Source organism: Coffea eugenioides, chromosome 7, assembly GCF_003713205.1.
Source record: "Coffea eugenioides isolate CCC68of chromosome 7, Ceug_1.0, whole genome shotgun sequence".
NCBI classification, from domain to species: domain Eukaryota; kingdom Viridiplantae; phylum Streptophyta; class Magnoliopsida; order Gentianales; family Rubiaceae; genus Coffea; species Coffea eugenioides.
This window is the reverse complement of record NC_040041.1, coordinates 5,884,926-5,912,805: the sequence shown is the minus strand read 5'-3', so window position 1 is coordinate 5,912,805 and position 27,880 is coordinate 5,884,926. Positions and strand designations below refer to the sequence as shown.

At 35.2% G+C, this 27,880-nt stretch overlaps 3 protein-coding genes and 1 non-coding gene across 4 annotated transcripts; 1 reads left to right on the top strand and 3 right to left on the bottom strand.

The window, feature by feature from the left end:
- Positions 1-481: 481 nt before the first annotated feature.
- On the bottom strand, positions 482-8,223 carry LOC113777798. The gene is made up of 7 exons (XM_027322999.1): positions 7,768-8,223; positions 6,716-6,801; positions 5,156-5,302; positions 4,926-5,034; positions 2,410-2,533; positions 1,513-1,783; positions 482-801 (listed from the first exon to the last, which is right to left on the bottom strand). Exons 1-7 carry the CDS (start codon positions 7,898-7,900, stop codon positions 694-696), a joined length of 978 nt encoding a protein of 325 aa, XP_027178800.1. The 5' UTR covers positions 7,901-8,223; the 3' UTR covers positions 482-693.
- Positions 8,224-11,547: 3,324 nt separating this feature from the next.
- TRNAV-CAC lies at positions 11,548-11,621 on the bottom strand. The gene has a single exon. It is a non-coding gene; the product is annotated as a tRNA-Val (tRNA).
- Positions 11,622-12,952: 1,331 nt separating this feature from the next.
- On the top strand, positions 12,953-17,891 carry LOC113778023 (UBP1-associated protein 2B-like). Its single transcript, XM_027323270.1, has 3 exons — positions 12,953-14,331; positions 15,617-15,847; positions 17,619-17,891. Exon 1 carries the CDS (start codon positions 13,010-13,012, stop codon positions 14,306-14,308), a length of 1,299 nt encoding a protein of 432 aa, XP_027179071.1. The 5' UTR covers positions 12,953-13,009; the 3' UTR covers positions 14,309-14,331; positions 15,617-15,847; positions 17,619-17,891.
- A 387-nt stretch (positions 17,892-18,278) lies between these two features.
- LOC113777694 (histone chaperone RTT106-like) lies at positions 18,279-21,031 on the bottom strand. Its single transcript, XM_027322857.1, has 3 exons — positions 20,718-21,031; positions 20,195-20,377; positions 18,279-18,977 (listed from the first exon to the last, which is right to left on the bottom strand). The coding sequence occupies exons 2-3, from the start codon at positions 20,342-20,344 to the stop codon at positions 18,525-18,527; spliced, it is 603 nt and encodes a 200-aa protein (XP_027178658.1). The 5' UTR covers positions 20,345-20,377; positions 20,718-21,031; the 3' UTR covers positions 18,279-18,524.
- Between the last annotated feature and the right edge of the window lie 6,849 nt (positions 21,032-27,880).

Below are 27,880 nucleotides of genomic sequence, written 5' to 3'. Positions count from 1 at the left end.
AGAACCATATCCATCGCAGTCAATCCCATACATGCACAATCAGATATGAAAATCAGATACATGAACCACGGTTCCAAATCAAAAAAATATCCTGATTGGAATCAAATCCTTCTGTTTTGTTATGATGGGGGAACACACATGGAGCCATGATTTATTGAGCAAATAAATCAATTATTCAAACCATTTACCCAGGAAAATTTCCTTGGGAAGTCCAATCATGCCTAAAATCTGTAGGTGTAAATCTTGACTTCAGCAAGGCAGTAAAGTATTAATAATGTCTCTGGCCTTAGCTTTGGACAATAACAATATGAGAACGACCTGATCAGTTTCTTGACAGATTTACGCATTCATTCTCTACAAATTCTGGATCAGAATGGAAAAAGAATGCTGCCACCAAGGAATTATGCAGACAATAATGAAATCTGAATGTGAATCTTGTTTCTTGATTCGAATTATTAGAAATCATTTGTATTGCGTAGAGTGAATCATAAGGGAACTATAACTTACAAGTTGTAACAATGCACAGATTATTAACATAACTGAACAACAAGTGCTGCACTCAAGCTCTCAATCAACAACAAGAATATCTGCATTCAGGCCTGATACATATCAACCCACAAGGGAAGAATGACCAACCTAGTTAAAAGCCTGTCTCTACATGTTCCAAGTATCCTATTCAAATTTCTCTTATCTCTACAGAAGCCCGAGTGTCTTCAACTGTTGCACATGCTCAGGTGGAAGTGGTGGGGGAGACCAATCAGATCCAGTCATCTCACCATCCACATCTTCCACAACATATTCCTAAACAAAAACCTTTCAGGATATGGTTGAAAAATAGTCTCTTATGGAGGAATATGATGAAAGATAATGTAGCAACAACTTTTTTTTCCACTTTTTGGGTGGAAAATTAACCATCAAAAATCTAATTGCTCGAGCAAATCTTGCTCGAAAGTTGAACTAGAAATTTCGTTTCAATTTTTTTTAATTTAATATAGCTTGGAGTGTTCCTGAAAGCATGTAACGTAAAGATTAGGAACAATAGCAACATTTCTTCCAATAGCCTGGGGAAGGAAGAAGTAGGAAGACTAGGAACACTTTTAACCTAAGAAAACAAAAGAAAAGATCGTGAATTTCACAAATCAAGCAAACTTGATGGACTAGTGAATGACTGTTTCGGCTATCCTTTGCCAGTTTCTACTATCCAAACCCCATCCCCACAAACATGCCACATGAGGTGGATGGTGCCCCCTCAGGCCCTATTTGTTTTTGAAGGAACAGATAAGCGGAAAGAACATTTTTGGTAAGACACAATTCTCAAGCTGTTTGTTCTTTCCATATTCAGAGAAAGAGCAGGAGAGAAAACATCATTTCCCGAGTAGATGAAATCAATTGACTTACCGAGGGGAATGTTCAGCTATCACTGATCAAATCCAAATTCTCACCATATTTTCTTGATAGGCATAAAAGATAAAGACAGAACAGTGGCAGGTAGAATAAATTATTGAAACTCACTTTTGTCAGCATTCTTTTTGCAAGTATGTGGTAGTGCCGCTGCCAAATCCTTTGTCCAACCATTGTGGCCACCAAAACACTGTAGAATATGCCAATCACAGTAAACAGTCCAAGCACAACCAAGGCCATTATTAATAATAATGGCAATCCAGCTTCACCAGCTCCTCCCAAGCAACCACATTCACTAAATGCACTAGCGCTGCTTTCAAAGCATGTAGTACAATCAGTCCACATACAAAGTGTGCCAGGCAAGTGACAGTCAGCACACATTCTGCATGGATGGCATAATTCAAATTAGAAGAATAGGCACTGTGTCTGGGTTAATCTGTATTGTATGATTAAAACCATCAACTTATCTAAAAAAAATGCCAATAATCTGAAACACGCAAGTACAGCTGCAAGTTAAACAGATAGCTTGGCAAACTATGGCAAAGTACGACATATATAAAGGTTCTGAAATACATCATAAATCAACTAAAAAAAACAATTAAATACTAAATAAGATTTTCAACACAGTCACTGGAACTTGCCAAGACAAAATCTGCTCATGACTTGCCAGATTGACGTTGTAGCATAGTGGGCTCCTCATATGTCAAGGATGGCAATTAAAACCATCCAAGCGACTGTCAAATTTTCATTTTATTGAACCCAAAATTATAGGCAACAACCAGGCATGATGCTCATAATGTTGTCTGTGTAGAATATAAGATGCCAATTTACATTGTGCGCATCATGAAACAGGTTGATTAAAGACCTCGGTCATATGGAATAAATAAAAAGCAAATATTTCGTTACCATTTATAAAGAGAACTAAACAGCACAACCATATAAGACCCTTGTCAATCAACAAATTTTGAGTTAAAAGGAAATATTAACCATTAGGTCTACGAGTTATACCCCGGCTGACAGCAACAAAGGCATAATTCTCGACATGGCTGAGCAAGATCGTTGCGCACTCTTCTGTCATAACAAGTTATGACACACCCAGATAGTCCCAGCAAAGCAAAAAACAAGAGCGCCCCTGAACATTAATGTACAAAAGATTAATAAAATATAGTACAAATGTTCAAGCATCAAGTCAAAGACACAAGAAACAGCAACACTATAAACTGTCTCAATGTGCAAGCAATGGCGGATTCTAACACCTCAATTATTTAAAAATTGTAGAATAGCCTATAAAAATTTTAGATCTTTTAGTATTGCTCCAATCCTGCCAACACCCCCCCCCCCCCGGCGTTGAACTTTTTTACAATTATGCTTACAATTTCTACAATGGAACCTTAAAATAAATTAAATTACAGAATGCTACATTTTTTCTTTTTAATGAATTTTATTACATAACATTGAATTGTTTTAGATATCCAGCAATATGAACTACAAAAGCAGACATATATTTCACAGTCTGATTGTGTACTCATTATTAGTCTAGTTTACATACTAAATCTTTACATCTTGTAGTCTTACGCATAATTTTAAGTACTATGCAAATTTATACAATAATAGGACCTCATAAGTATTGCAAATGGTTAATCACAAGTTGTATACCATTTGTTTTTAGAATTTTTTGATATTGAGTAAATTGGTGTATTTATATCAAGGGATAATTTCAGAAACCTCCCCTAAGGTTTCTGACAATTTCACTGAGCTCCCCTGAGGTTTGAAAATTTACACATACCTCCTTTGTCATTTAAAATGACAATACTACCCTTAAATATTTTAATGAAATTCCCTTGTTTGGTATGCTTATACTTAGAATGACTTTTAAAATTATTTTTTCATTCTTTAAAATTATTTTAATTTTTTGCCAATAAAACTGTAGAATTACCACTATTATCTCTAGTTTCTATTGTAACCAAATATTGAACTAGTGATTTTTTTGATGAGTTAAACTTTATACGAAATCCAATAATTTTTGCTAATCTTTGTTTTCTATTTTTTGGTATTAAAATTAACAATAAATCAAAAAGAAATTGCCCAAAACCACTACTAAATTATGATAATCCCACTACTCGAAAAATTCATAAACTCTGAATCAATTATTTCAACGTTTTATTTTCTATCTTATAAATCTAAATCCATAATAAAATACTATCAAAAGTATCGTATCATAGTGATAAAATTATTAGCATAGTTGGTTATCAAATAGTAGGTATGGACATGAAAAATTCGGCACCTTTTCCTTATAATTACATTAGATAATCTTATAATTCTATAGGGAAGTAAATTAAAACTTATTACACAAGGGCATTTTTGGGAATTCATTTAAAAATTTGACCAAGTCAATATTATTTTAAGGTTTTGTTACTAAAACTATCAAATCAAGGGACGTATGTGTAATTTTCCAAACCTCAGGGGAGCTTAGTAAAATTGTTAGAAACCTCAGGGGAACAATCCCAAACAGTGAAATTGTTAGATATTGTTCACGGGGAGCTCATTACATTATTTCAGTGCATACTTGCATAAATGCTTATTGTGTTGGATGATGTCTAATTTTCAATTTTCTTTTTAACTGTATTTACCTCCTTATCCAGCTTGGAATTTATGATAATATGATAAAAATTTGCTTTTGATTTTTTGAAACATAAAAGTTGTTCTAAAAGCACCAATTTTGAGATTTTGCTAAAACTGCTTTTGACACTAAAAGCTCTACTTTGAAAATTTATGGAATGATGTTCACCAAACACCTCAAAAGTGCTTTTATCACCCAAATGTACTTTTTTAACAAAAGCACTGCAAAAGGGTCCATGTGTAATTCCACAGAAGCACCTCTACCAGCATGTTGAGCTCAAGATTTACAGTCTTTGCTAGCTTTTTCAATAACAAAAATTGTAAAATAATATTAAGACAGGGACATCTCAGATATACAGAAAGAGAGGCTAGGTGGCAAAGGAAGAAAAGGACCAAAACCATCAAATTGAGTAGACGGATTGGAATACCAATACAGCCACCACAAAAATGTAGAGCAAGGAGAAGAAGTAAAATGAGAAACGATAAAATTAACAGCAATGACACTAAAGTTAGATTAGAGGACCGGACAATTAGCTAAGGCAGATAAATTATTAGCTGACAAGTAAGAGATTTCCTGATACAAATTTCCAAAAACTATCTAGGGATTTCTGCAAGTGGATGTTCACTCTTCAAACCATTAACTAGTGGGGAAAAAGCATTCAATATGAGGATCATTATGTGCACATCAAACTCACTTCCAGAAATTAGTATATTTATGTTGTAGAAGTTTCCAAATCGAAGTATGAAGAAAAAAGGTCCAGATAACATAATGGTCCTACAAGCAAAGCACAAGATAAAATGAACTCTCATGTAGTTCCAGACAAATGAACATAAGAGAACTAGATTAGTATTCAAATAAAGATAAAACCCAAAAAAAAAAACAACTTAAGCTTCTCAGACTTTACCACATATGTAATAGAAACTGAGTTCACCATCAAAACCCCAGGCTAGACGAAGCCAGAACTCCTGGTGACCGTCAACCAAATATACTAAATATGCCAATGAAGAAATTACCTATAAAAAGAAGCATGAAGTATCAACAGTAGGACATCAATTAGTAACTTTTTTCTACCAGTCTCTCATAAAGAAAAACTGAAAATCAAAACTAAAATAAAAGAGAGAGTCAAGAACTAACAAGCTGCACAGCAAGAAAAATGAACAGAATGTCTCTAGTCACGAAAAATCGGAACTTCAACGTTCGCCATCTTCTATCAGCAAGGACGTGAACTCTCAAGTGATAAGGAGCCTTGCAAGTTGTGCAATGGGCAAATGCAAAACCTTCCTGCAAAAATCAAATTAACCAAAGATGCTATGATGTGATTCAACAAAAGTACAAGTTTGAGAAGAGAAAACAACAAACTATGCATTTAAAATATAATTAATCAGCCAAGACTCGCAGCTTCAATTGTTAATATGTGGGATGTATAATAACCACTTCATTTGGCAACTTAGTATAAATGAGACATAAAAAATCAAAAATTATAAAATTATTCTAAAAACACAAAGATTAGGCAGGGCATGGTCAAATGCCTGGAGGGAAAAGGAAAAACTATGTCTACATACAGAAGCAGCATAGAATTTTCTTCTCCTTAGTTCATTAATATCAAACTGACAATGTCCAACAATACTACCAAATGCTGGATGATTAAAATTTGACCTAACTAACTGATAGATTATGATATTTTATCATGTCCCACTAGGACAAAGTTTATTACAACCACAATATCTAACAAAACGCAAGTTACAGAGTTCCATTTAAAAACCCCTGGTTATTACAGCGGAAGTACTACAGTGACTGCAGTTGACACAGCAAGAGCATTCTTGTATAATCTATAAATTATATCCAACACACAATTCACACATTGTCAACTATGAGAAGAGCACACTGCCAAGTACGACATAAATTCCTGAATAAACTAAATCAAAGCACAAGTAGAGGTCATCATTCTAAAAGCTAAATAACCACATATAAGGGACAGAATCCCCAAGCGGATATCCGCCTTTAATTTGACAATAATTTGGAGAAAATAAATGAGGACATAATAAGTCCAATAATAACTCAAAAACACGAGAAATATTCACTAGTTACCAATGCAATTACTTAAGAAAGTCGATTGGTGTGTCTGACTAACTTTATGTAATCCTAGTGTACAGTGAAATTCATTCAAGAAATATACCATACTGAAGAAAACAGGTTAACACAGATAGGAGGATCCTAGGATAAAGTTAGTAAATATCTTTATTGCCATATAAATATGGATAGAAATGTCATGGAAGCGTATCATAGATTGTTAAACAGATCAACATTCAAGCATGCCAAGAAAAAGAAATGAAAGGAAATAAGATGTCTGCTCCAAGTACACATTTTGTGGGGAAATCCATCTTCAAGTAGAATAAATAAATGTCTCCATAACCAAAAAAAAAAAAAAGGCAAGTAAAAGCTTGCATAGATAACATGCACCGTTTTGGTTTCCAAAAACCTAGAAACACTAATCAAATTCATTATTGCATCTTGATTAGCAGAATGCAAAAGAAATATTACAGGAAAATAAAAGCAAATCTTTACAGGAAAATAAGTCCAAGATAATTAAATGTTCTAGGAAGAAAATGCATCAAGTACCTAAGTGCAATCTTCATGCAAACAGCCTAGAAAATTACACAAAGGAGTGCTTGAAGGAGAGGTCAAAACTTGTACCTTCACAGCCCGCCAGTGATCAAGGCATTCACGGTGAACAAATTTCGATGTCCCTTTGCACTTGCAAGGTGCTATAAAATCCCTACCTAAGAAAGAAAATGGATTAAGTTTTCATGAGCATTCAGTAAAGATAACCATGACACACGTCAAGGACAATATAGAACACCATATTTCACCATCATAATGCATCATAGTCCATCCAAACCATGGAAACTACAGAATTCAAAAATATTGAAGCCAGTCACAAAAGTAAAGAGCAATAATCAGTCACCTAGAACGTCAAGTTCCATTATTTGACATTATAATCAACCAAAAGTTCAACTACCACGATAATGGGGACAAGACACATACTAATCTTCAGAAATGGATAGCAGAAAGCTTCACATTTGGAATACATGCTCACACCTCACCAGCTTATCCAGAGAGATGAGTTGGCACTTAAAAGATCATAATTGCAGCTAAATGGCAAATCCAAGAATGCATATTTCTACAGCAAAAAGTGCATTAATCACAAAAATATTCAGAAAAGAGCATAAGGTTTCGACATCCATATACAAATGTTTCTTCAAAATTTCAACGATCCATGTGCAACATAAGCCCCCACCCCAACCCGACAGAAAAAGAGGAAAAATATAAAAAGAAACTATGCTCACAACAAAATTTGTAGTTAACCTTTCTTTCCTACTGGATTACCCCTAAATTCCAAAAAAAAAAAAGGCATAGAATTGTACAAAACCACAGAAAAAAAACATAAAAACATGCTACGAAAATAACAGCACAGCAAGCAAACACACAACATTTTAAAACAAAAATTGCTTTAAAAAAAAACACAACTTTGCTATTCCATTACGTGTTATCATCCAAAATTATCCCCAAAAAAAGTCAACATAAATTAGCAAACTTTTCAAATTATATTAGCAATGCAACCAAACCTATGACTTGTTTTTAAGTGTAACTCAGTGAACACAATTCACTACCATTTTTGAACTATAAAATGGAGTGAAAATCAAAGCAAAAGAAATAGAAAAAGAAAATAAGAAAGTAAATAATACCGTCAGTTTCGAGGCAAATTCGGCATTGAATTTGTTCCTCTGGGCCGGCTTCAAGGTCGATCTCCGACGGGTCCTTGATCGGAGCCGGAGCAACGAGGAGAGGAGAAGAATCAGAGTGCTGCTGATCACCCATTTCTTCCTTTTACTTTTCCCTTCCCGGGTGTATTAAATTCAATATTTACTTATTATTATCTATATAAGAAAGAGGGAAGAGGGATAAACAAAAGGCTAATGATCAATTTTTCTATTGATTATTCAGATGAAATACAACTGGCAAAAAATTGAAGAAAAACCCTCCTTGCCAAATTCATCTCTTTCTAGCCCTACCCCTCTCTCTCTCTCTCCATACAGAAATTAATTTTATACACCTCCCTATTGATTGAGAGAGGTGCAATTATTTTTATTCCTCTGAATATCTTTTCTTTCTCTCAATATCTTTCTCTTGACTGAAGATTTTTTTTTTTTTTTAAGTCTTGGGGTTTAGATGCGAAAGTACTCTATAACTACTTTTACTCCTACTTTATTATATTCTAAAAAAGAGTCCAATTGAACTTAAAATAATTAACGGAGAGTGAACCACCGTCACCGTCGAGCCACAGATTTTAATAGCTAGGATTGAACCACCTACAGGCTCCCTTGGATTTTAATAGCTAGGAATTTAGAAAGAGAGGAGACAACTTTTATGGGAAATTGACAATTTTGGTAGTACCTAATAGAGGTCTATAATAACCACCAAAACTTCGAGGTTTGGTGGGATAGGAGGTCAGGATTCAAACTCTGCCTCCCATCATTTATCACTAAAATGTGGCAGGTCACTTTAAGTGGCTACCGAACGAGTGTGCTGGCCCGATAGGCGGTTCCATCTCTTTCGATTTCTCTCTGAACGCACTCGTCTGGACCGGTAGATAGTTTTATCTCTTTCGATTTCTCTCTGACCTTTTCAAGTCCCCCTCTATCGTTGCAAGCAAAAAAAAAAAAAAAGAGGTCTATAATAGTGGGCTTCCAGAGATGGACTTGGACTTCTATTTCCATGTACTCCTATGTACATTCCATGACCTGTATTATTTAATGTTATGGAAGGTTTCAGTATTTCACCTGTAAAGAGTAACTAAAAATTACACGTCTGAGTTTAGTTTGGGTTGTTCCTTAGAGTAGATTTTCCCTTTTAGAATAGGTGTTGGAGATGACAAAATTATTACTACTCATTGGTCAATCCTGGAGGGGTCATATGGTGCATTAATACACATAGTTACCACAGAGGGGGAAAAAAAGATAAGATAGACTTTCTTTTTAAAAAAAAAAACATGAACTTTTGTCATTAGATATTCACCCAAAAAAATCACCTTGCTTATTTTGTGAGCTATTTCTTTCTATATTTAAAGTATGAGACATAACTTTTGGTGTTAAATTTTTTTTTGTCGCATTATATTATACCAATTTTATCTTCATATAAGTTAGGATTTACACTATATAACTATCGCAAACAAATTAGTAGTAGTTATTAAATTTCGATTCCAATAATTTTACCACTTTAGTTTCCAATAACTTTCACGTATTATAATTCATTTTTACCAGTGCCAGAGTAATGGGCATTTGGTAGAATTAAAAACTAAAATCTAGCGTTATCAAATAAACGTGTGTGACTGTGTGAGTATATGCATGAAGCAATAGATTGAGTGAATGTTACTATACTTATTTAGTGACGGTTAATGTGTTCAGTTGTAAGTAAATTCCATTATCAAATAAAATTAATACAAAACGACACTCGATTATTTCATTTCAAATACTCATTGGGTTATCAAATATTCAAACTCATGTACTCAACAAGTTATTACACATTTTTGTAAATATTTGAAATTAAATGATAATAGATTTCAATTGGCTTGTTTATTAGAAAATGAAGTGTGTCAGATCTTCTGCATATTTTGTCCATTACTAGATTGAGAGTTTGCACTCAATGATCATTATAGATACTTAGGGGGATTCGTATGAATTACGTGTTTTTTTTGCAATAGTTTTAAAAAATTTTACTATAATAATGTATGTAAAAATTTTTTACTATAAATAGTTAGGTGTTTTTATCGGTGTGCTTTCAAAGTGCCTTTGACAATGTATTTTGTGATATTTTTAGAATTAAAAATTTTTTGAAGTATTTTTTAAAAATTAATCACTACCACTACCATCACTTATTTACTACTACCCATCTATCATCATCGGTCACCGCCGCCACCTCTTCCCCTCTCCTCCTTTCTTCTTCCCCTCCTTCCTCATCCCTCTTCCTTCCCTTGCTCTCTCCCGTGATTAGACCGGTGGGGGTGGAAGGAGCTGCGGAGGAGAGGGAGAAGGAAGGAAGGAAAAGAAAAGGAAGAGGGAAGAGGAGGATAAAAATGAGATAGGATTTATTTTTATTTTCTTTTGGATAAGTCGTGTTTGAAATTGTGTGTTTTTTTGGAGTTGTCTTTTAGAATTGTTAATGTAAACCTCAAAAACAAAAACAGTTTTTTTTTTTAAAAAAAATGGCAATCCATACAAATAACGTGCTTTAAGTTTTTCCTTTTCAAACACACAACACGCATTTGAAGCAAAGCTAAGTATTCATAAGGGCTATCCTTGAGGATAAATTTACCCCATGGTAAGGCTATAGGATAAGCGAACTTGTCATGTGAAATGACGCTTGGGTTCTTAATTAGTTTGATCCCAGAGAATAGTTGATTATTGGATTAGTGGTAGTCCAATCTATCACTAATTTGCTGCCCACTTAAAGAAGGTGTACGTGATGACTCAAGTAGAAAATATGAGAATAGATCCCTCCAGGCTCCATCTTGAGAAGGGGGAAAGAAACGAGGAAAGAGAAAGAAAAAATGCACTTCGACATAATGAAACAAACATTTCAAGAACTACAGTGCAGTGTTGTACACTAAAATAGACTGAAAAAAAAGGACTCTAACATCCTAGCATGGTTTAGTGATTGTACAAGTTGATATGAGGGTAGTTGCCTTATTTTGTAGTAATTAAGTCTTGTATTATCAAGTGATTTCGAGCATTGCCGTTCGACAAAAAAAAGAAAAAAAATGATACAAACTCCTTTATAAACTTTGTCCTACAACATAAGCAAAGCATCAACCAAGTTCTTCTTGCCCCAAAAAACAAAAAACAAGATCTTTGATCTCAAAATGAGAGTGAAGATTCCACTAGTTGCACCCACGAGGTTTGAGACTTTACATTGGTAGACTTCTGTTAGTAATTAAAATGCATTTGTTTACCATTGGCATTGCTTTCTACTGCAAAGAAATGAAAGTGGGAGCCAATGGGATTTTCCTTTTTTCTAGGTTTGGAATAAAGGGAGTCAATAAGAAACGAATCTTGCCTTTTGGTTTTATGGTGTAAGGATAACCTTTGCTTTCTGATGGGATCGAAAATTAGTGAATCCCAATATTTTTGTCCTCATACTTTGTAAGGCGAAAGTTGCATAATTCCAATTTGGGATGTCTTCATTCATCAAACTGCAGAACAACTGCAACATCAACAAGAGAAAAAGGAGTACTTCATTTATTAAAAAAGAAAAAGAAAAAGAAAGGGCAGGTAGAAAGACGATTATTTTTGTTTGAATTAGATTCAGACACCAGTCTTGATAAGGCAATTTGGAAAAAATGGTTTGGAGTGGAAGCCAATGAAACAAGAGGTAAGCTTGACGCCCGACTAAGTACTAAACTTGGATTGTATAATTGTTGAATAAAAAAAAAATTTTTTAATTAAACATCTACTACAGATCAATCCGCATGTCTGAGCCCGGGTTCGAACCGGGGACCTCTAGTGTGTGAGACTAGCGTGATAACCGACTACACCACCCAGACGTTGTGATAAAATTACGGCGTACATCATCTTAGGAGACTGCAGTATAGTTTCCTTGAGAGTCCTCAAGAGGCCACCGAATCTTTCTTTAGTGGAGCAGCAAGAAAACCCCATGGTTCTATTCGGTTCTCCGTGAACTTCTAGCAAAACGGGCACATTTTCCCACTGATATTATGTTTTCTGAAAAGATGATACTCGAAACATCAAAATAGCAATACTCGTGTCCTTCCTCCGGTTGGATTGCTATTTTTAGAATTTAATATAGAAGAAAAATTTACTGTAACGATTTGATATATATGAGATGAAAAGATTATTGAAAATGCGTTTACGAAAAACGTAAAAAATTTTTTTTTGTGAAAAATCACAATCCAACCTGACATATTTGCCTCAAACGTGGCCGGACATGAACTACTTCAACTAGTCTAATAGGGATTAAACTTCTAATAATTTTTATCAGATTTAACGTCACAAGAGAGAGATTGGGCAAAAGGAGCGCAAGCATTCGACTCCTTCGCACAATGGCATGTAAGCCTACGAACTTTTCTCCAAATTTTCCGTATTTTCTGTTTGCTACCCAGCTTTTCATGCTTAGGAGCCAATTAGAGTAAAAGTTTGGTCAATTTTGATAGGTTTAGTTGTTGAAATTACGGAACTCGCAAGCCACCGAGTTCTCCTTATTGAATATTACTACTAATCCATCGCGATGAAGTGATTGAAGTTTAAACATTACCATTTACTACAACTACTATTAGTGCGCAAGTGGAACATGGATAGCGTCGGACACTAAGAAGTTGTGAAGATTAATTGTTCATGCCTCTACTCTACCCATGTTACCATTTATGCAACTATTATATACGGTTTCCCATTCTACTGTTGGGCTCTTGAAACTTGGATTTGCAAAAGAAAAACAAAGGCTTACATTCTACTACTGTCGGGTTCGAGCCCTCTTGCTTACACTTGAAAAAAAAAAAGAGGATGTTTTTGATATTTTATATTATTATAGGCTTCATTAACCCCTCGCTTTGCCCCATCCCCTGCCCCATTAACCCTTTACAGCTCGAGTGCTTGCTAATTTGTCACTTTCAATTCAATTTTACTGAACTCGAACTCAATGTATTTTTAGTGTAAAATTTGAGTTCAAACTCGGCCTCAAATCTGAATATCATAGAACTTGTTTTGCAGCCCTAGCTTGAATAGAATAATATTATTTGAATTAATTACTATTTACACGTGTCGTTGAATTCTAAATGTATGTACCCTGAACAAATGCGTACGATGGCATTGTGGTTGTACAAAGTGTTGAACGATTTTGTACATCATATTGGCGCGGGGGTGCCGTCGCCCACCACAAAACTTCCATCCTTTTTGGTGCGACAATCAAATCTCTGTAATGGCAAAGACGACTAAAGTGAAGAAGCAGAAGAAAGTAAAGCCCCACCATTCCTCCAACCTAAATCCAAACCCACCCGACAAAATGCTCAAGAAAAAGAAGAAAAAGCTCATAAACCAGAAGTCGGAATCCAAATCCAAATCGAAGGTCAAATCTCCTTCCTCCTCATCTTCAGACTCCGAATCCGAATCCGAGAAAGTCCAAAAACTCCTGGAACCATTCTCGAAAGACCAATTGATTGATCTGCTCACCGATGCTGCGCTTTCTAGCTCGACCTTTTTCGCGAAAATCTGTGAATTTGCAGATAAGGACGTTTCCCATCGGAAAATTTTCATCCACGGTCTATCCTGGGATACCACGAACGAAACCCTAATTTCAGCATTTCAGAATTTTGGAGAAATTGAGAGTTCCAATGTTGTTCTTGATAAGGCTACTGGAAAAGCAAAAGGGTATGCTTTTGTTACGTTTAAAACTCGAAAATCGGCTTTGAAAGCACTGAAACAGCCCAACATGGTGCTCAATAATCGACTTGTGGTCTGGCAGTTGGCTTCTTTAGGGCCCCCATCGACCTCGGGGCAGCTGGAGGGAAATGGGAATTTGAGTGGGAGGAAGATTTATGTGAGTAATGTGCAGAGTGATGTGAGCGCTGAGAGATTGAGGGCATTTTTTGCCAAGTTTGGGGAGATCGAAAGTGGCCCAATGGGATTTGATGTGCAAACAGGGAAGTTTAAAGGGTACGCTTTGTTTGTGTACAGGAATGTGGAAGGGGCGAAAAATGCGTTAGAGGAACCGTATAAGGTGTTTGAGGGGCGCGAATTGCATTGCCAGAAGGCAGCTGAGGGGAAAAAGATTCATGGTGGGGCTGCTGGAATTACCACTGGTTATCAGCCTATTCCACCTATGTATGCTGCCATGGGGCCGCAGAACATGGCATTGCTAGGGCAGAGTCCAAATGTTAATGTGGATTTGGGTTTGTTGAGTGCTTATCCGTTGTATAATAGCTTGTTAGCGAACCCAAGTCCAGCTACTTCAGGGTTGATGAATGCAAGTCCAATCGCGGTTTTAGGACAAGGAGGGATTGGAATGGGAATGGGGATGGGGGTGGGAGGATATAATGGGGTCATGGGAAATTATGGTTTTGATAGTTTAGGAAGTGGTGGCAGCACCACTACAAATTTAGGGGCTTATGGTGGTGCTAGTGCTGGGTCAAGTGGGCCGATGATACAGGGTATGCATTATGCATATCCTAATACACCAATTGGGCAGAAATCATCAGCACCTCCAGCATCAGGGACTTGAGGGAGTCTTTAGTGGTATTAGTGGTATGAACAACTCTGACTTCCATTTATTTACTTGTGTAGTCAATTGTTTTGCTAGTTTTCCTTTTATGTACTGTGTATGGACAATTTTTCCTTGTTGATCCATGAAATCTATTGCCTCTATAATGTGATGCTAGCATTTGTTTGTAGGTGTGACGTTTTGCAATAGATGAACTTAGTTATGGGCATATTTCATATGGCTATAGAACGTCTTCATTTGGATATAAGATTTTTTTGTTAATTAAGACATGCACGCCTCTGAACCAAACCACAGATGACACAAGTGTACTTATAATTAAGCGTGGAATGCTTCATTATGAGATAATACCTTATACTTAACCCATATTTAAAGTTGTAGTTTGCATCTATATCAGTTACTTTGGCAGTTTAGGAGAGAAGAGAAAGCTTAAGTTATGAGAGAAAAGAAGATAGATTTCTATCTTGTTTGGGTGTCTAACAAACAAATGGTAAGTCTTAGGATATATATGTTAATAAAGTTTTAATCTATAGTATTTCAAGGATATATCGCATTTTGAAAACTTATAACAGGCTTCTTTTTGCTTTTTCTTCAATTCTCTCCAATTTGGAGAGAGTTTTTGAAACTGTGGTGGCCAAGTTCATCCTTCGAAATCTGTTCCTTTGAACTCTCTTCTTCCCTAAAAAATCTCTCAAGCAGAGGAAAACCCAGCTGTCTTTTCTCTTCCTTTCTTTTCTTCCAGGTCCCATTCAACCCAAATGAACTGTATATGTCAATGATGTAAGTGACACATCAAAAAAACTTTAAAAAAAAAAAGACAGATATATGTATAGTTGGTGGACTAGGATCTCATCTTCTTCTGACACAGAAAATGTATGCACTGTATATGAATTCATATCTTCCGAGCCGAGACATGATCAGGCATGATAACTTGAATGATGGCAATTTGGATAATTCCTGAGGATTTTCCTGCTGTTCTGTGTTTCAAAGAAATATACACTATATGATTGTGTTTGCACTCAGTTGCTACAAGCCAGCTGCTTTCTTGAGCACTCAACAAGAAAATTTGGAGCTTACAATTTTTTGTAAAAGAAATTGTATTTCTCAGTTAATAGACAACTATCACAGATACCTTAATTATTGTGTTTTACATATTGTGGAGTTCTTTGCTAGTTTACTACATGGTATTTTTGGTATTTAATTGTTTGATGCTAGTTTGTACTGATTATTTTGGAATTGCTGTTTTTGGAGGTGAGTAGTTTTTACTTTATGTTGTTTTCTGTTGTTACAAACTTTGTCTCCATGTTGCAGATAAATTACAACTTGCCATTGACGAGAAAGACGATGCTCTTGGAGATGTCTAAGTGGTTTGCAGAAATGAAAAGAAAATCATGCCCTTTACGTTTTGCTACTTTCTGAAACCCATAAATTGGATCACTTGGCAAAACTTCTAAGGGACTTGTTATTGGTTTTTCGCTACATGACAAAAAGTTTTGATACATCTTTGTGGGATTTCAATGATCTTTTAACTTTTCTCTTGTGGTAATTTTTGCTATTTTCTATTTCAATTATTTTTGGCAGTTTATCATTACTTTTTTCTTTGATTTTTCTCATATTCTCAATATTTTTATTCTGTTTTTCCTTTTCTTTTTGTTAATTTTTTTGTTGGTTTTTCGACCGAGTTTTCATATATGTGTTAGGTTCTGATTTTACTCTACAAACCTTTGTTTTATTAGCATCGTTACAAACTTTCTGTTTCAGTAGTAGTTCAATTTGGAAAACAGAAGTAAGATGGTGTCAAATCCAGTATCTGGCTTATTGAGCTTGAACTGGCTAAAGATTAAGCTCTCTAATTTGATTGGGTTGAGCTAAGAAAGAGCTCATGCTCAATTCACATGTTTGATAGCACTCAAGCTGGTTCTAGCTAAGTGTAAATATCTTCTCTTACATTGGTTATGTGGTAACTACCCACATTAGATTAAAATATAGGGAATAAAAATTGAATATATTCCATGCTTGATTAAGCTCAATGAGCTCATCAGCCGAGTATTGGTGTACTTGAGCTTGGCTCATTTAGCTAATTTAGTAAATTATCCTTGAGGTGAACTTGGCGAAAGCAGAATTAAATCTTCAGATTTTGATTAGGTTTGTGCCAAGCATCTGTCAGTGTCTCAGTTCTTTTTGCAGCTGTTTTGGGGAAATTAACAACCTGCTGAAGCACCAAAAGTATCTTCTACTGTTAGTATGTTCGGCTAAAAATATGGTCAAATTTCTTTTTAACATATGATTTGGTCTCAATAGCTTTTGCTTTTTGAAACTCTATATTAAAATTGGTTGAAATTAGATAGTGTGTCTTTGTTTTAACTTCTTTGAAAAGGTAAAGCTTATCAGAAGCATCAAAGGGCTACTTCCTCAAAATCAACTCTTTTTTTTTCATTTTAAAATAGGCTAAAAGCGAAGTGAAAGATGGTCTAGAATATCTCAAAAAGCTTTTAGCTTAGAATAGCTTAAATTAGGTGCTTTTAAACTGTTTAGAGTAAGCCGTTTGTGCTTGCACCCTCATAACCATTCCAGGCAGGCCTTTCATATCTTATATAGAAATTTTTCTTTAATTCACGGAACATTACTCAGTTGACTTCAGCATAGGCACCTGGCTGGATTTATTACTTTGAATTTGGGTTGGTTACTCTTATTTTAGGATATCTTCTCAATTAGGTGCCGCATCATCCCCACTTATTATTTTATTTTATATATAGTTTTGCTTGGAAACAGAATTGTATTTTTGTTTTCTTTTTTGATGATAAGAAATATCTTATCTTCTCTTAGAAAGAAGGGCTTTTTATGTACATCTTCTGATGTACATGTTCTCAAGACTTTTGTGCTATTTGCTGAATTTCCCCAAGGTACTCTGCACCATTGGAATTTCCTTTTAGGTGGTTAAGTTGAAGCAAGAATTTGTTTTCCCTGTTGGTATAATTTTTTATTATGATTCATGGCAAGTGTTGGGTGCAGTCATTCTTTTTCATAAGATACATTTTTTATTACCTTTTTATTTCCTATTATGTTTTAGTTTTGTCGTTTTTCTTAAATATTTATTTTTCCTTTAATTTGTCTAAGTTAACTTTAGTGCAAGGCAAGTCCGTCAACAAGAAAGGATAATAGCTACTTAAATGTTCAATCTGTAGATGATAGTAGGGGTGTGAGGGGTGATTTAATGTGATCCATTGCTCTATCTGTGTCCTTGATAAAGTAATGGCTGTAGGAGAGCTGCTGCAAAATTTTAATTATAAGATGCTGCTTTTGCATTTTGTAGATGATGTTTTGTGGCAAAAGGATGCCAAACCAAGTGGAAGTAATACATAAATAAATGAGTTGGCTATATGGAGTGTGTTTTCAGTTGCCTGGCTATGTCCAATCTTTGCTGTGTTACCAATGTTTATCAGTTGTTGCTTGTTTATGGAGTCAAAAACCACCATACAATGTGTATATTATTTTGTGACTTGGTTGCCTTGTGTAAAGCAGAATTGTGCATATGAAACTCCTGCTGTGCTGGATTGAAAGAATGTGTAAAGAATATTTTTTCCCACTTTTAGTTAATCTAATCAGGGATCCTTGGCAGACACAGCTTTTTGGTGGTTTTTTATTGGTGTTTTTGGTTGTTGGAAGAAAGAAAGGGGGGGGGGGGGTGCACATTTACTCTAAGAAGTAGGTGATTTCCAATTAAGATTACAGCAATGGACTTGGATGGGAAACCTGAAGTTAATTTTTCTCTAGGCTCCTTTTGTCCTGGTTTAAGAACCAAATGCGCGGCTATCTCTTCCGTCGATTTGCTGCTTTGCTTTTGCATATTTAGTGAGCGATTTAAGTGAGTTTCATGTCACTATTTGTGAACATTCAAGTTTTTCTTAGGTTTGAATTGGTTCCAATACTTGATTGAGCTATGAGGCCAACTATAAATAAGTAGGTTGAAACATTAGCAATTGACCTTGGACGTTTATTGTTTTTTTTTAAATCGGTCAACTGTTAAACTGCCAAATTTATGCACTCTCTTCAAATTTGCCACAGTTGCAGTCATACAAAGTACTCTAACCGTTCTATGGAAATTTAATTGCAAGATAACATTTATCCTAGATAGACCTGGTCCTCCCAGTATGAGCCGAGGAGTTGGCAAATAAGTCACATATGGATACAAGGAGAATGGATTATTCTTTCTTCAGATTCACTTCTTTCTCTTCTTTGGGGGCTGCAGAGCTTCTTCCTCTTCATCGTCTTCCTCTTCCTCGTCCTCTTCCTCGACAACTTCCTCTTCACCTTCTTCACCACCATCTTCTTCTTCATCACCACCGTCGTCGTCATCGTCGTCGTCTTCATCTTGGTCATCTTCGCCATCATCGTCGTCATCATCATCATCATCCTCACCATTCTCTTCCGCCCCACCTGATCCTCCTCCTGCACCTGGACCCTTCTTAGGATTGCTCTTGTTATTGTTGGGGTTGCTGCCAAAATCATCCCCATCTTCAGACGACAAGTCCTCCTCACCTTCACCGTCATCCTCATCATCATCGTCGTCATCCTCACCATCGCCCCCCTCTGCATCAAGTTGCTTGCATGGGCAGTAGGTTTCAGTGTCTCCTCTCATTTTGGGCTTGTTTCTTAGCAGATTGAGGTACTCCTGTTAAACAGATCAATACAACGATAAATTTCCAAACATGGTTGACTTACATCGGATCAAGTCTCGATCGTAAGAAGCAAAGATACAAAATATACCCTCCAATTCAAATGGGTAGATTCATCAACAAACACAGCAGTTAAATTCTCAACCACCCTTCTCCCACCAAGAAATCAGCTTAAACCTTGCAACACCTTTATTGCTGAACACGTGGGAAGTGTACTGTGGTATTTTTAACTTTCACCAACAAGGAGAATATTCCATGTCTTGGCACCCACTAAAACTACTTTTGACTCGTTCTAGTATAAAAGAAACGACAAAACAAGATTGTTTCATAAGCAAAACGAATAGGGCCTACTAGGGAGTATCACAACACCATTGTCCAATACTCCAAGCTCCCAACCATCTTTGGTCTAACCATTAACACAACATAAATCATATTTATTTCCATATGCCCCATTTCAATTGAAACCGAAATTAAAAAAAAAAATTGTTGCCTCACATTTGAGAATCTCATTCTAAAATCTCAAAAAGCTGGACTACATATCCTTTCTTTGATAACATCACAAGAATGTCCTCGTAGAGTAAATTCCCTTTATCTTTTACTATTGTTTTGTCACCATTTGAAGCCAAAATGTTAAAAATAAAGGGAAAAAAAGATTTGTTTCATGTTAACTCGTAGCCTATTAAAAATTTGCACCTTCAGACAAAAAAACGAAAACAAATTTTTATCGGATCAAAACAACAAGGGCTATACGTTATACACAAAAAGATTAATGGGCTATTCCTCCCACAAAAAGGACAAAAAATTGAGGAAAAACAAAAAACCTTCGAAGTTTACCATGACAAAAGTCATAAGCCTTAATAGTGGAAAAGTCTGCCGTCTAGACTAAAATACCCACAACTAAAACAAAAAAAAGAATTGAAGCAATAAGATATTATAAAAAAAAACAAGGATATCAAAAAGATCTAATTTTATTCTAAGAAAAAGGAAAACACTAAAGAATTCACAAAGTAAATTCCCAACTAAAAAAAATTTCCACGTGCAGCAGATCTTTTTCCTTTTCTTTTCTTTTCTTTTTTGGAGCAAAATACTTGCTGCAGAGATAAAGCTGCTAAACTACAAAAAACAAAATAAAATAAAACAGCACTTTAAAAATCGCCCAAAAGAAAATTAAAAAAAAAAAACAGATTAACAAAGTCAACGCAGTGTAATTTACCTGCGTGAGAACAACGAGGGAAGTTTTGACCAAAGCCGAGACAACAGCTGCAGCTAATAAAACCACTGCTTCCCCGGCGCACGTTAGCACACCCGGATTAACGACGTTAAACGTCATCGTTTCGTCAAAACTACTAGCTAATATTTCCATTTCTTCAGTACGCTACAGTGCGAAAAATTAAACCTGCACGCGAATCACGGTAACCGTTAGATCTACACTTCCTTCACCCTCAACCGTCCGATTTTTCATCAAAAAAACATATTTTTAGTATTTTTCAACCCCAGAAGAACAGGGAGAAACAAAACTGTTTTAGTCAAATCATAAAAACAGTGATGAAGCAGTGAAAAAGGACAAAACTACTTTAAGCTGCAGAAATAGAAAATCAATATCAAAATAATAGCGAATCTAAATTTTCCCCATGAAAATTCGTAAAAAAGGAAGAAAAAGTCAGGAGAATTGGCAGAAATACTGCAAAGATGAGAATAAAAGTGAAGAGGAGGCTGGAGATGGATGGAAAACTTACCAGAAGAGTAGATCTGAGGTTGGATGCAGCAGATCTGAGAGATTGGAGAGCTAAAGCCAGGGGAAACAGAGAAGAGAGGCGGCGTTCATTGTGGACCGTCGGATGAAGCAGAGAGAGAAATCAGAGGGCGAGAGATGGACGTATGTATAGGTGAAGCTATAGATATAAAAAATCAAAGGGTAAAAAAGAGATGATTGAGAAGCAGCAGCTGTGAGAAGGAATGAGATGATGATGAAGGAGCCATAGTGGTAAGGGAGTGTTTGGATGTCAGTGTTACTGAGAGTGCTGCCCGTGATCTTGCGGGCAGTTTGGGCAGGGGTCTGAAGCTATCAGATTCTGAAAATATCGGGAGGGGGTTGGGGGTTCTGGGGGAAATGAAACTGCCCGTGGTTTTGTTTAATTTTTTGGTTTTAATTTTTGTTAATTGGTTTTGTTAAGAACTCGATGCCCTTAACCGGGGTTAGGTTTAGGTGATTGACTAACTAGCACGCGGTTGAGCTGTGGATAGACCGGGGCTGGAATGTAATTTTATTCCGGTTAATTGCGGGCAGTGGGATTGGTTGGAGGATTTAATTCTATGGGGTCAATGGGGTAAAAAGGAAATTACCTGTTAAGGCAAGTGTCAAGACGCTATTGGGTGTGAAAGTTAATAAATTTTTTGGGTGTCTAGACACTTTTGATAATTTGAGGAAACCCCCATCTAATTTAAAAAATTATACGTGTCACTCTTTATGATTCAAAAGTACTTTAGTACCCTTCATAGATTCACAATATTTACATGCATACTTCCTACAAAAAGAATAAAGATGAACGAATAAAGAAGAAAATTAATGAATGAGAATGGAAATGTGTCGAAAAAAAAAAAAAAGAATGGAAATAACTAGAACCAAACCTTGACCTTGCTTTTTCTCCTATACCCTTCCTCACGACCAAATTATCAATTTGTCCCCCTCTTTTTCTTTTCCTCTTTTGACTCCCCTCTCCTACTCCCTACCATAGCTAACTCCTTCCTCAAAATTTTCGTGTTCTTTTAACTTTGCACCTCTTAGTGTTGGTGTTTGTTGCTGTTGCTCCTTCCTTTCTTCTTGTTTCATTTCCCTCCATTTTTGTTATTATGATTCAAGTAGTTTTAATTTTTTTTCTTTTTCTTTTTGTGCTTTTATAGGCCGATACAATTGGATGCTATTGCAGATCAAAAGTTAAAGGAAAATAGATGTTTTCGGCCTCTAGAAATTGGATTCTTAAAAGGTTGTTACAAATTTGATAGGGAGACTCGAAAATTGGACAGAGAGATAAAGTGGTAGAAGGGTTTATGATATAAAAATTGTGTAATCAACGGATATTTGATTTTGATCAAAGTATGAAGGTTGAATTTTAATGTCTTGAGTGGCAGTTATGGTTGCAATTTCTGAGTAGGTTAGAAAGCATATCATGGCAATTTAACAAAATAGGAATTGGTTGTGGCCAGGGATCCTTAAGCTGTCAAAATTGCTAGAATCGTATAGGATTTGTATTTGAACTTTTTGTTTTCTAAAAAAAGTCACCAAAATTCACAGTATGTTGGTAGTGATTAAAGGAAGAAAGTTGGAAATTGTTCCATAGATAGACAAGTTAAAGCAGATGAAAAAGAAGCTCTTTTTTTTATATATCTTTTGAAATTCTACAAAAAGGGTATTTTAAGTATGTTGGCCTAATTATTGGAGGTTTTTGTAATTTTTAAAATTACAGGAAATTTTTTTCAAATTATCAAAAATTTTAGGAGCAATTTGTAAAATTATCCAATAATTTATTTGTTTCTTTGTCCAACAAACTATTATAGTATGAAATTAGTATTTATAGAAACTGATGGGTCTATATGCATGTCACCTAGTCTATAAGAATAAGGGAGGTTTTTTGTAATTTTTAAAATTAAAGGAGAATTTTTTCAAATTATCAAAAATCTTAGGAGCAATATGTAAAATTATCCCATAATGTATTTGTTTCTTTGTCCAACAAACTATTATAGTATGAAATTAGCATTTATAGAATTTGGGGACCAAAATTGAAACTGATAGGTCTATATGCATGTCACCTAGTCCATAAGAATAAGGGAGGTTTTTGTAATTTTTAAAATTAGAGGAGAGTTTTTTCAAATTATCAAAAATCTTAGGAGCAATTTGTAAAATTATCCAATAATTTATTTGTTTCTTTGTCCAACAAACTATCATAGTATGAAATTAGCATTTATAGAATTAGGGGACCAAAATTAAACCTGATAGGTCTACATGCATGTCACATCATTTAATTTAAATTTAAACACTAGATTTTGTATGTGTAGCATGTACCTAAACCCACAAGTGCATAAAAAATTTACCCTTTAACTTAGGATTAATCGTTTCTATACTATTAATAAATACATTAACAAGTTCAAATGCATATAACTTCATAAATTTAAATAATAAACTTTGCATGTGTGACATGCGTCTATATTCGCAAATATTTGTTAGCATAAAAGATTTACCCATTAATCATTGTTGCACTAAAGAGAATTTTGAGGTACCTACGTAGTTGTTGGTACCATACTCATAACGGATCGGTGAATGCAATATCCGCACTGACATAAACGTCGTCGAGTGGGAATGGCTGCACAGTTCGATCAGCAGGACGAATATCGACTAGTTATATCAGCCGGCGTGAATTCACTGGCATCAACTGCATAGGGTTGAAGGCAATGGATAGAGGATGATGGGTAATTGCTATGGACTTGCTCCGGCATGTTTCGGTATGTTGTACAGATATGAAATGGGAAGAAAGAAACTGATCATGCAAGCTAGTTTATTAGAGGGCGTGCGTCGGAGCATTGTCTTAGAAATCAGGGCCATGGGATATATTCCTGCCCTGAGATAAGGAAATGGATGATTATTATGACCCATGTTCCAATTGATATGGTTGATGTGGCAAAGGGTTTTCTTGGCAGCAGGCTACTAGATTAGGGATGAGTCCATGAAGTGAAGAAGTGGACCGTTAAATCGGCCATGAAGCCATATAGTGGAGTTTTAACAGTTTTCATCCCAATCAGCTATAAAGACGAGAAAGGCATCAGAAAAAGGAGGAGAGGGTGTCTCCACCAAAAAAGACTTCTTTGTAAAACTGCTTTCTTAGGAATCTTTACATTCATGACGAAGTACTCTAATCAGCTTTCTTTCCCATTGTTTTCTTGATCAGTTACTTTAATGCATAATCCTTGGAAGTTTCTCAAGACTGACGAATAGCAATCATCTAGGAGTTAGGTTTCATCAGCGCACTCTCTATTTCTTTTCTTTTTCTTGGCATAAGTCAAGTGACACGCTCGCAAATTCCAAACCAATGGCTTGTTCAAGTTCATAGGTGGTCTGATCAAGCATTTCCATGCAATGCCTTGGCATATTTTGCTGTTGTGAACTCAGCTCTTGGTTTCAAAATGAGCCACGTTTGCAACATGGGTATTCAACACATGTTCCTTGGTTTCATTGATAGCAAATTGAAGAACATGATGGAAAGTTTCAGCTGCGCTTCATTTGTTTTCCATGATGTGATTCGATGTTTCATCTGTTGTTCATAGTCATGAAATCTCTTTTTTTTTTTTTTGAGTTATGGCCATGAAAACTATACATGATATACATATTTATGTACACGAACATACACACATTCGTAAAAACTGCAAATTTAAGGCAGCTTTTTTGATCACTAGATTCAGGGAAGTACGTAGATTCGAAGGTGTTGAATGGTGATTTTTTGCATTTCTTGAAGACGAGGGAAACTTCAAAACTGAAGCAGCAAGAGCTGATTTGGCTAACTATTAAGATTAACTAAGTGAATGTGATAGAAATTTAAGACAAGACAACTAATATCAAGAATAGATGCTGTTGTCCTATCTCTATACACTTGAGAAGAGTTGGGAGAAATTAGGGGTAGGGATTGAGCTGGAGAAGAGATGGTTCTTCATTTTGCAATTGAGAATAGTTGACATATTGGGTCAAGAAATACGTGAGTTATCATGTTTATTCATTTATTATTGACCACATGATGTGTAGCTTTTTTATATGCTACGCACTAAAATGGCTCATTTTCAATTTAAGAACTAAAATTTAACGTCAATGATATATATGAACGATGATTAGTGCTGATTCTTTTCTTTATTTTCATTTCATTTTTATTTCTAACTCCAGGGAATTCTTATTTGTAAATTTATTTATTGCATCTATTTTAGTGATACAACTAGATAAAAGAACCACAGAGAAAATACAAGTTGAAATCCATTGTTCTCTCTCAAAAAAAAAAAAAAGAGTTGAAGTCCATTGTAGAATCGACTTTTACGAGAGTCCACCAATGCAGTTACATTCATCTTCTTTTGATGTACAAGAAAATGTTCACAAGCTTCCTTCAATGTTCAGTCCTATCGGTATTTGCTGACAGAGTCCGAGTCTCCATATTGGATAGCCCACTTTGACCCATATGTAGTTTTTGCTTACATTCAATACGCACGTATGAAATTGGGTCTTCCATCTGTTTTGGGCTTCAATTTGTGGTATTCCAGAAAGCTAAAGATCATTTTGTCTGTGGTCCTTAAAATGTTGAACATGGACTACAGGAGCATAACCCACACAAACTTGGGGCCCGTATGATGGAAAAGATTTCTTTCTTTTCCCTTTTTTCACCCCAAGTGAAAGATTCCTTTACTTCAACAACATTTATCCTTTTACATTATATATATATATATATATGGATCAATCTTCTATACACTGACAATATATACACTTTCGCCATTAGAAACATGATACATAATTCGAATTTGAATTTGAAACTCAAACTTTGCATATGTGTCATATATCCAACTGTGATAGTGTATATATTATCAGTGTATATAAGATTTACTATATATATATATATATATATATCCTTTAATAAGAGCAGGAAAGAGGTTTTTTTTCTTTTTTCTTTTTTTAACTTTCCCCCATTCCCTAATCCCCCCCTATCCCTAAATTTGACAGTCAAGTTTGAACCCTGATTTGTCAGGCGGAAGGTCACGTGCCTAGCCAACATTTCTAATGGCTGTTAGTTAAGACCGAAAAAGAGGTTGACTTCTTTGTATTTGAAAATTTTCATGAAGTCATTTTTTATGTGGAATTATACTAACCTATGGTGTTGTCTCAATATTCACAATCTGTGAATCCTCCTTTTTGTAGTTTAGGAATAAATTCTTGATTAATGTCGCTACTAGTTGAGCTGAATATTGAATAGCATTCTTTTGAGATTTTATTTTTAATCCATTCCCCACTGGGGGCCCTTTAACACGTAAATGTTCTTTCCTCAATTGGTTATATTATCCGATCAAGATTCTAACATAAAACCAGATTGTGAATGTGTAAGAAATTATAACATGCATGAGGAATAAATACTGAAATTCTCACCCATATGGTAAATATAATCATGCTCAAAATTTCAAGGTTTGTGGTCTTAATCAGGGAGGAAGATATAGAAGAAAAGGTTTTCTGTAATTCGTTGCCAAATACAGAAGAAAAAAAAGAGAAATATTTTTTTGGGCGTGTGTGTGGAGATAATTAGCAGTTCCTTCAGTTGAGTGGTTACATTTCCTGGTATTAGATTCTGCAAGCTGTCCAGAGAATTAGATCTTGTCGTTTGCCAAATTAGTTCATCTGATACCAATCAAGAATCATCATGACTACATGTAATTGTCAAAGAGGTTTGCACGCAATTTGAAGAACTCAGTCGCAGGTGCGCCAGGTATGTGGCTCACGCACGGAACAAAAATCTTTTCATGAATTTGATGGAACAAGAAAAAGTGACCTAACTTTAGTAACTTGTACCAAAAATTCTTGCAATCCAAGTATGGAGGAGAATCTAATATTCCTTTCCTTTAAATATACCTTAAAAAGAAAAAAAAATTCTTGACGTTCTCTTGACGCTCAATGAATGATGTGTATTCATTCATCTAATGACAAAATTAAAAATCAAATTCAAAAGTTTATGCTCGAGTTTTGTTAGTACGTGAGTTATGAGCTCTTGGTTTAGTTTACGTGCTTTTTTTTATTGGTAAGCGAGTTATAAGTTGTTAGTTTAATTTACGTTCCTTTTTAATTATTCTGTGCTTCAAGAGCTCAAAATAAGCACGCCAAAAATGAGGACGAATCAAACACTTTCTTGAAATAGAATTTACATGTTTACTGAGTTAGTAATGCCAAATCTACTGCTTATCTTGTGAGCTTAAGCCTTAGAAGTGAGTATATGTCGTGAGCTGAAACCCTAGAAGTAGAACACAAAATAAAAGAACCCATGTGTAATCTCAATTATTTTTTGATTAATTTTCTATACACTGACAGTGTATGCACTTTTACCATTAGATGCATGACGCATAATTCGAATTTGAATTTAAAATTCAAATATTGCAAATATGTTGTATATCAAATCGTGATAGTGTGTACACCGTCAATCAGTCAGTCAACGTATATAAAGCTTTGCTCATTATTTTTGTACAAGAATGGAAGGTTGTACTTTCACTCATGAATCCGTAAGGGAAAAGAAGAAGAAATTTCTGACGACACAATATAGCCACCATTAGTGGCTATCCACATTGGAGAGTGCACTTGAGAGAAAACCCACAAATGGGAAGAAAGACTAATTGTTGCGTGACGTATCTCATCGATTTTTCAAACACATAAACAGAGAATATGAAAAGGAAAATGCACTAAGGGAATCAGTAGCCAACTAAATCATCCAAAGGTACCCACATCTTAGCCCCCCACAACCCACCAAAATTATTGTATCTTTACACATATCATCAGCACCATTGCCTAATTAATTATGATTCTTAAACTTATCTTCTTGACTCTTTTTAGTTGTCTTTTTTGAGTGGACAAAGCCTACATTATATACTATTCTATTCTTTGCTGATTGGACTTCTCTCATCTAATTATACAGTTATAATCGCATTTCTTGTTTGCACGAGACGTCACTGTGAGATTAAACAACGCCCACAACTATTTGTGTCTGCATGCCTTGGCCAGCCTGCCTCCTTACGTGAGCAATCAGAATTCAAGAAGTGTTGAAATTAATTTGTTGGTTACCATCAATTTTTTTTAAGAAAAAAATTAGTAAGAATTTAAGCTTCAATACAGAGCCATTTG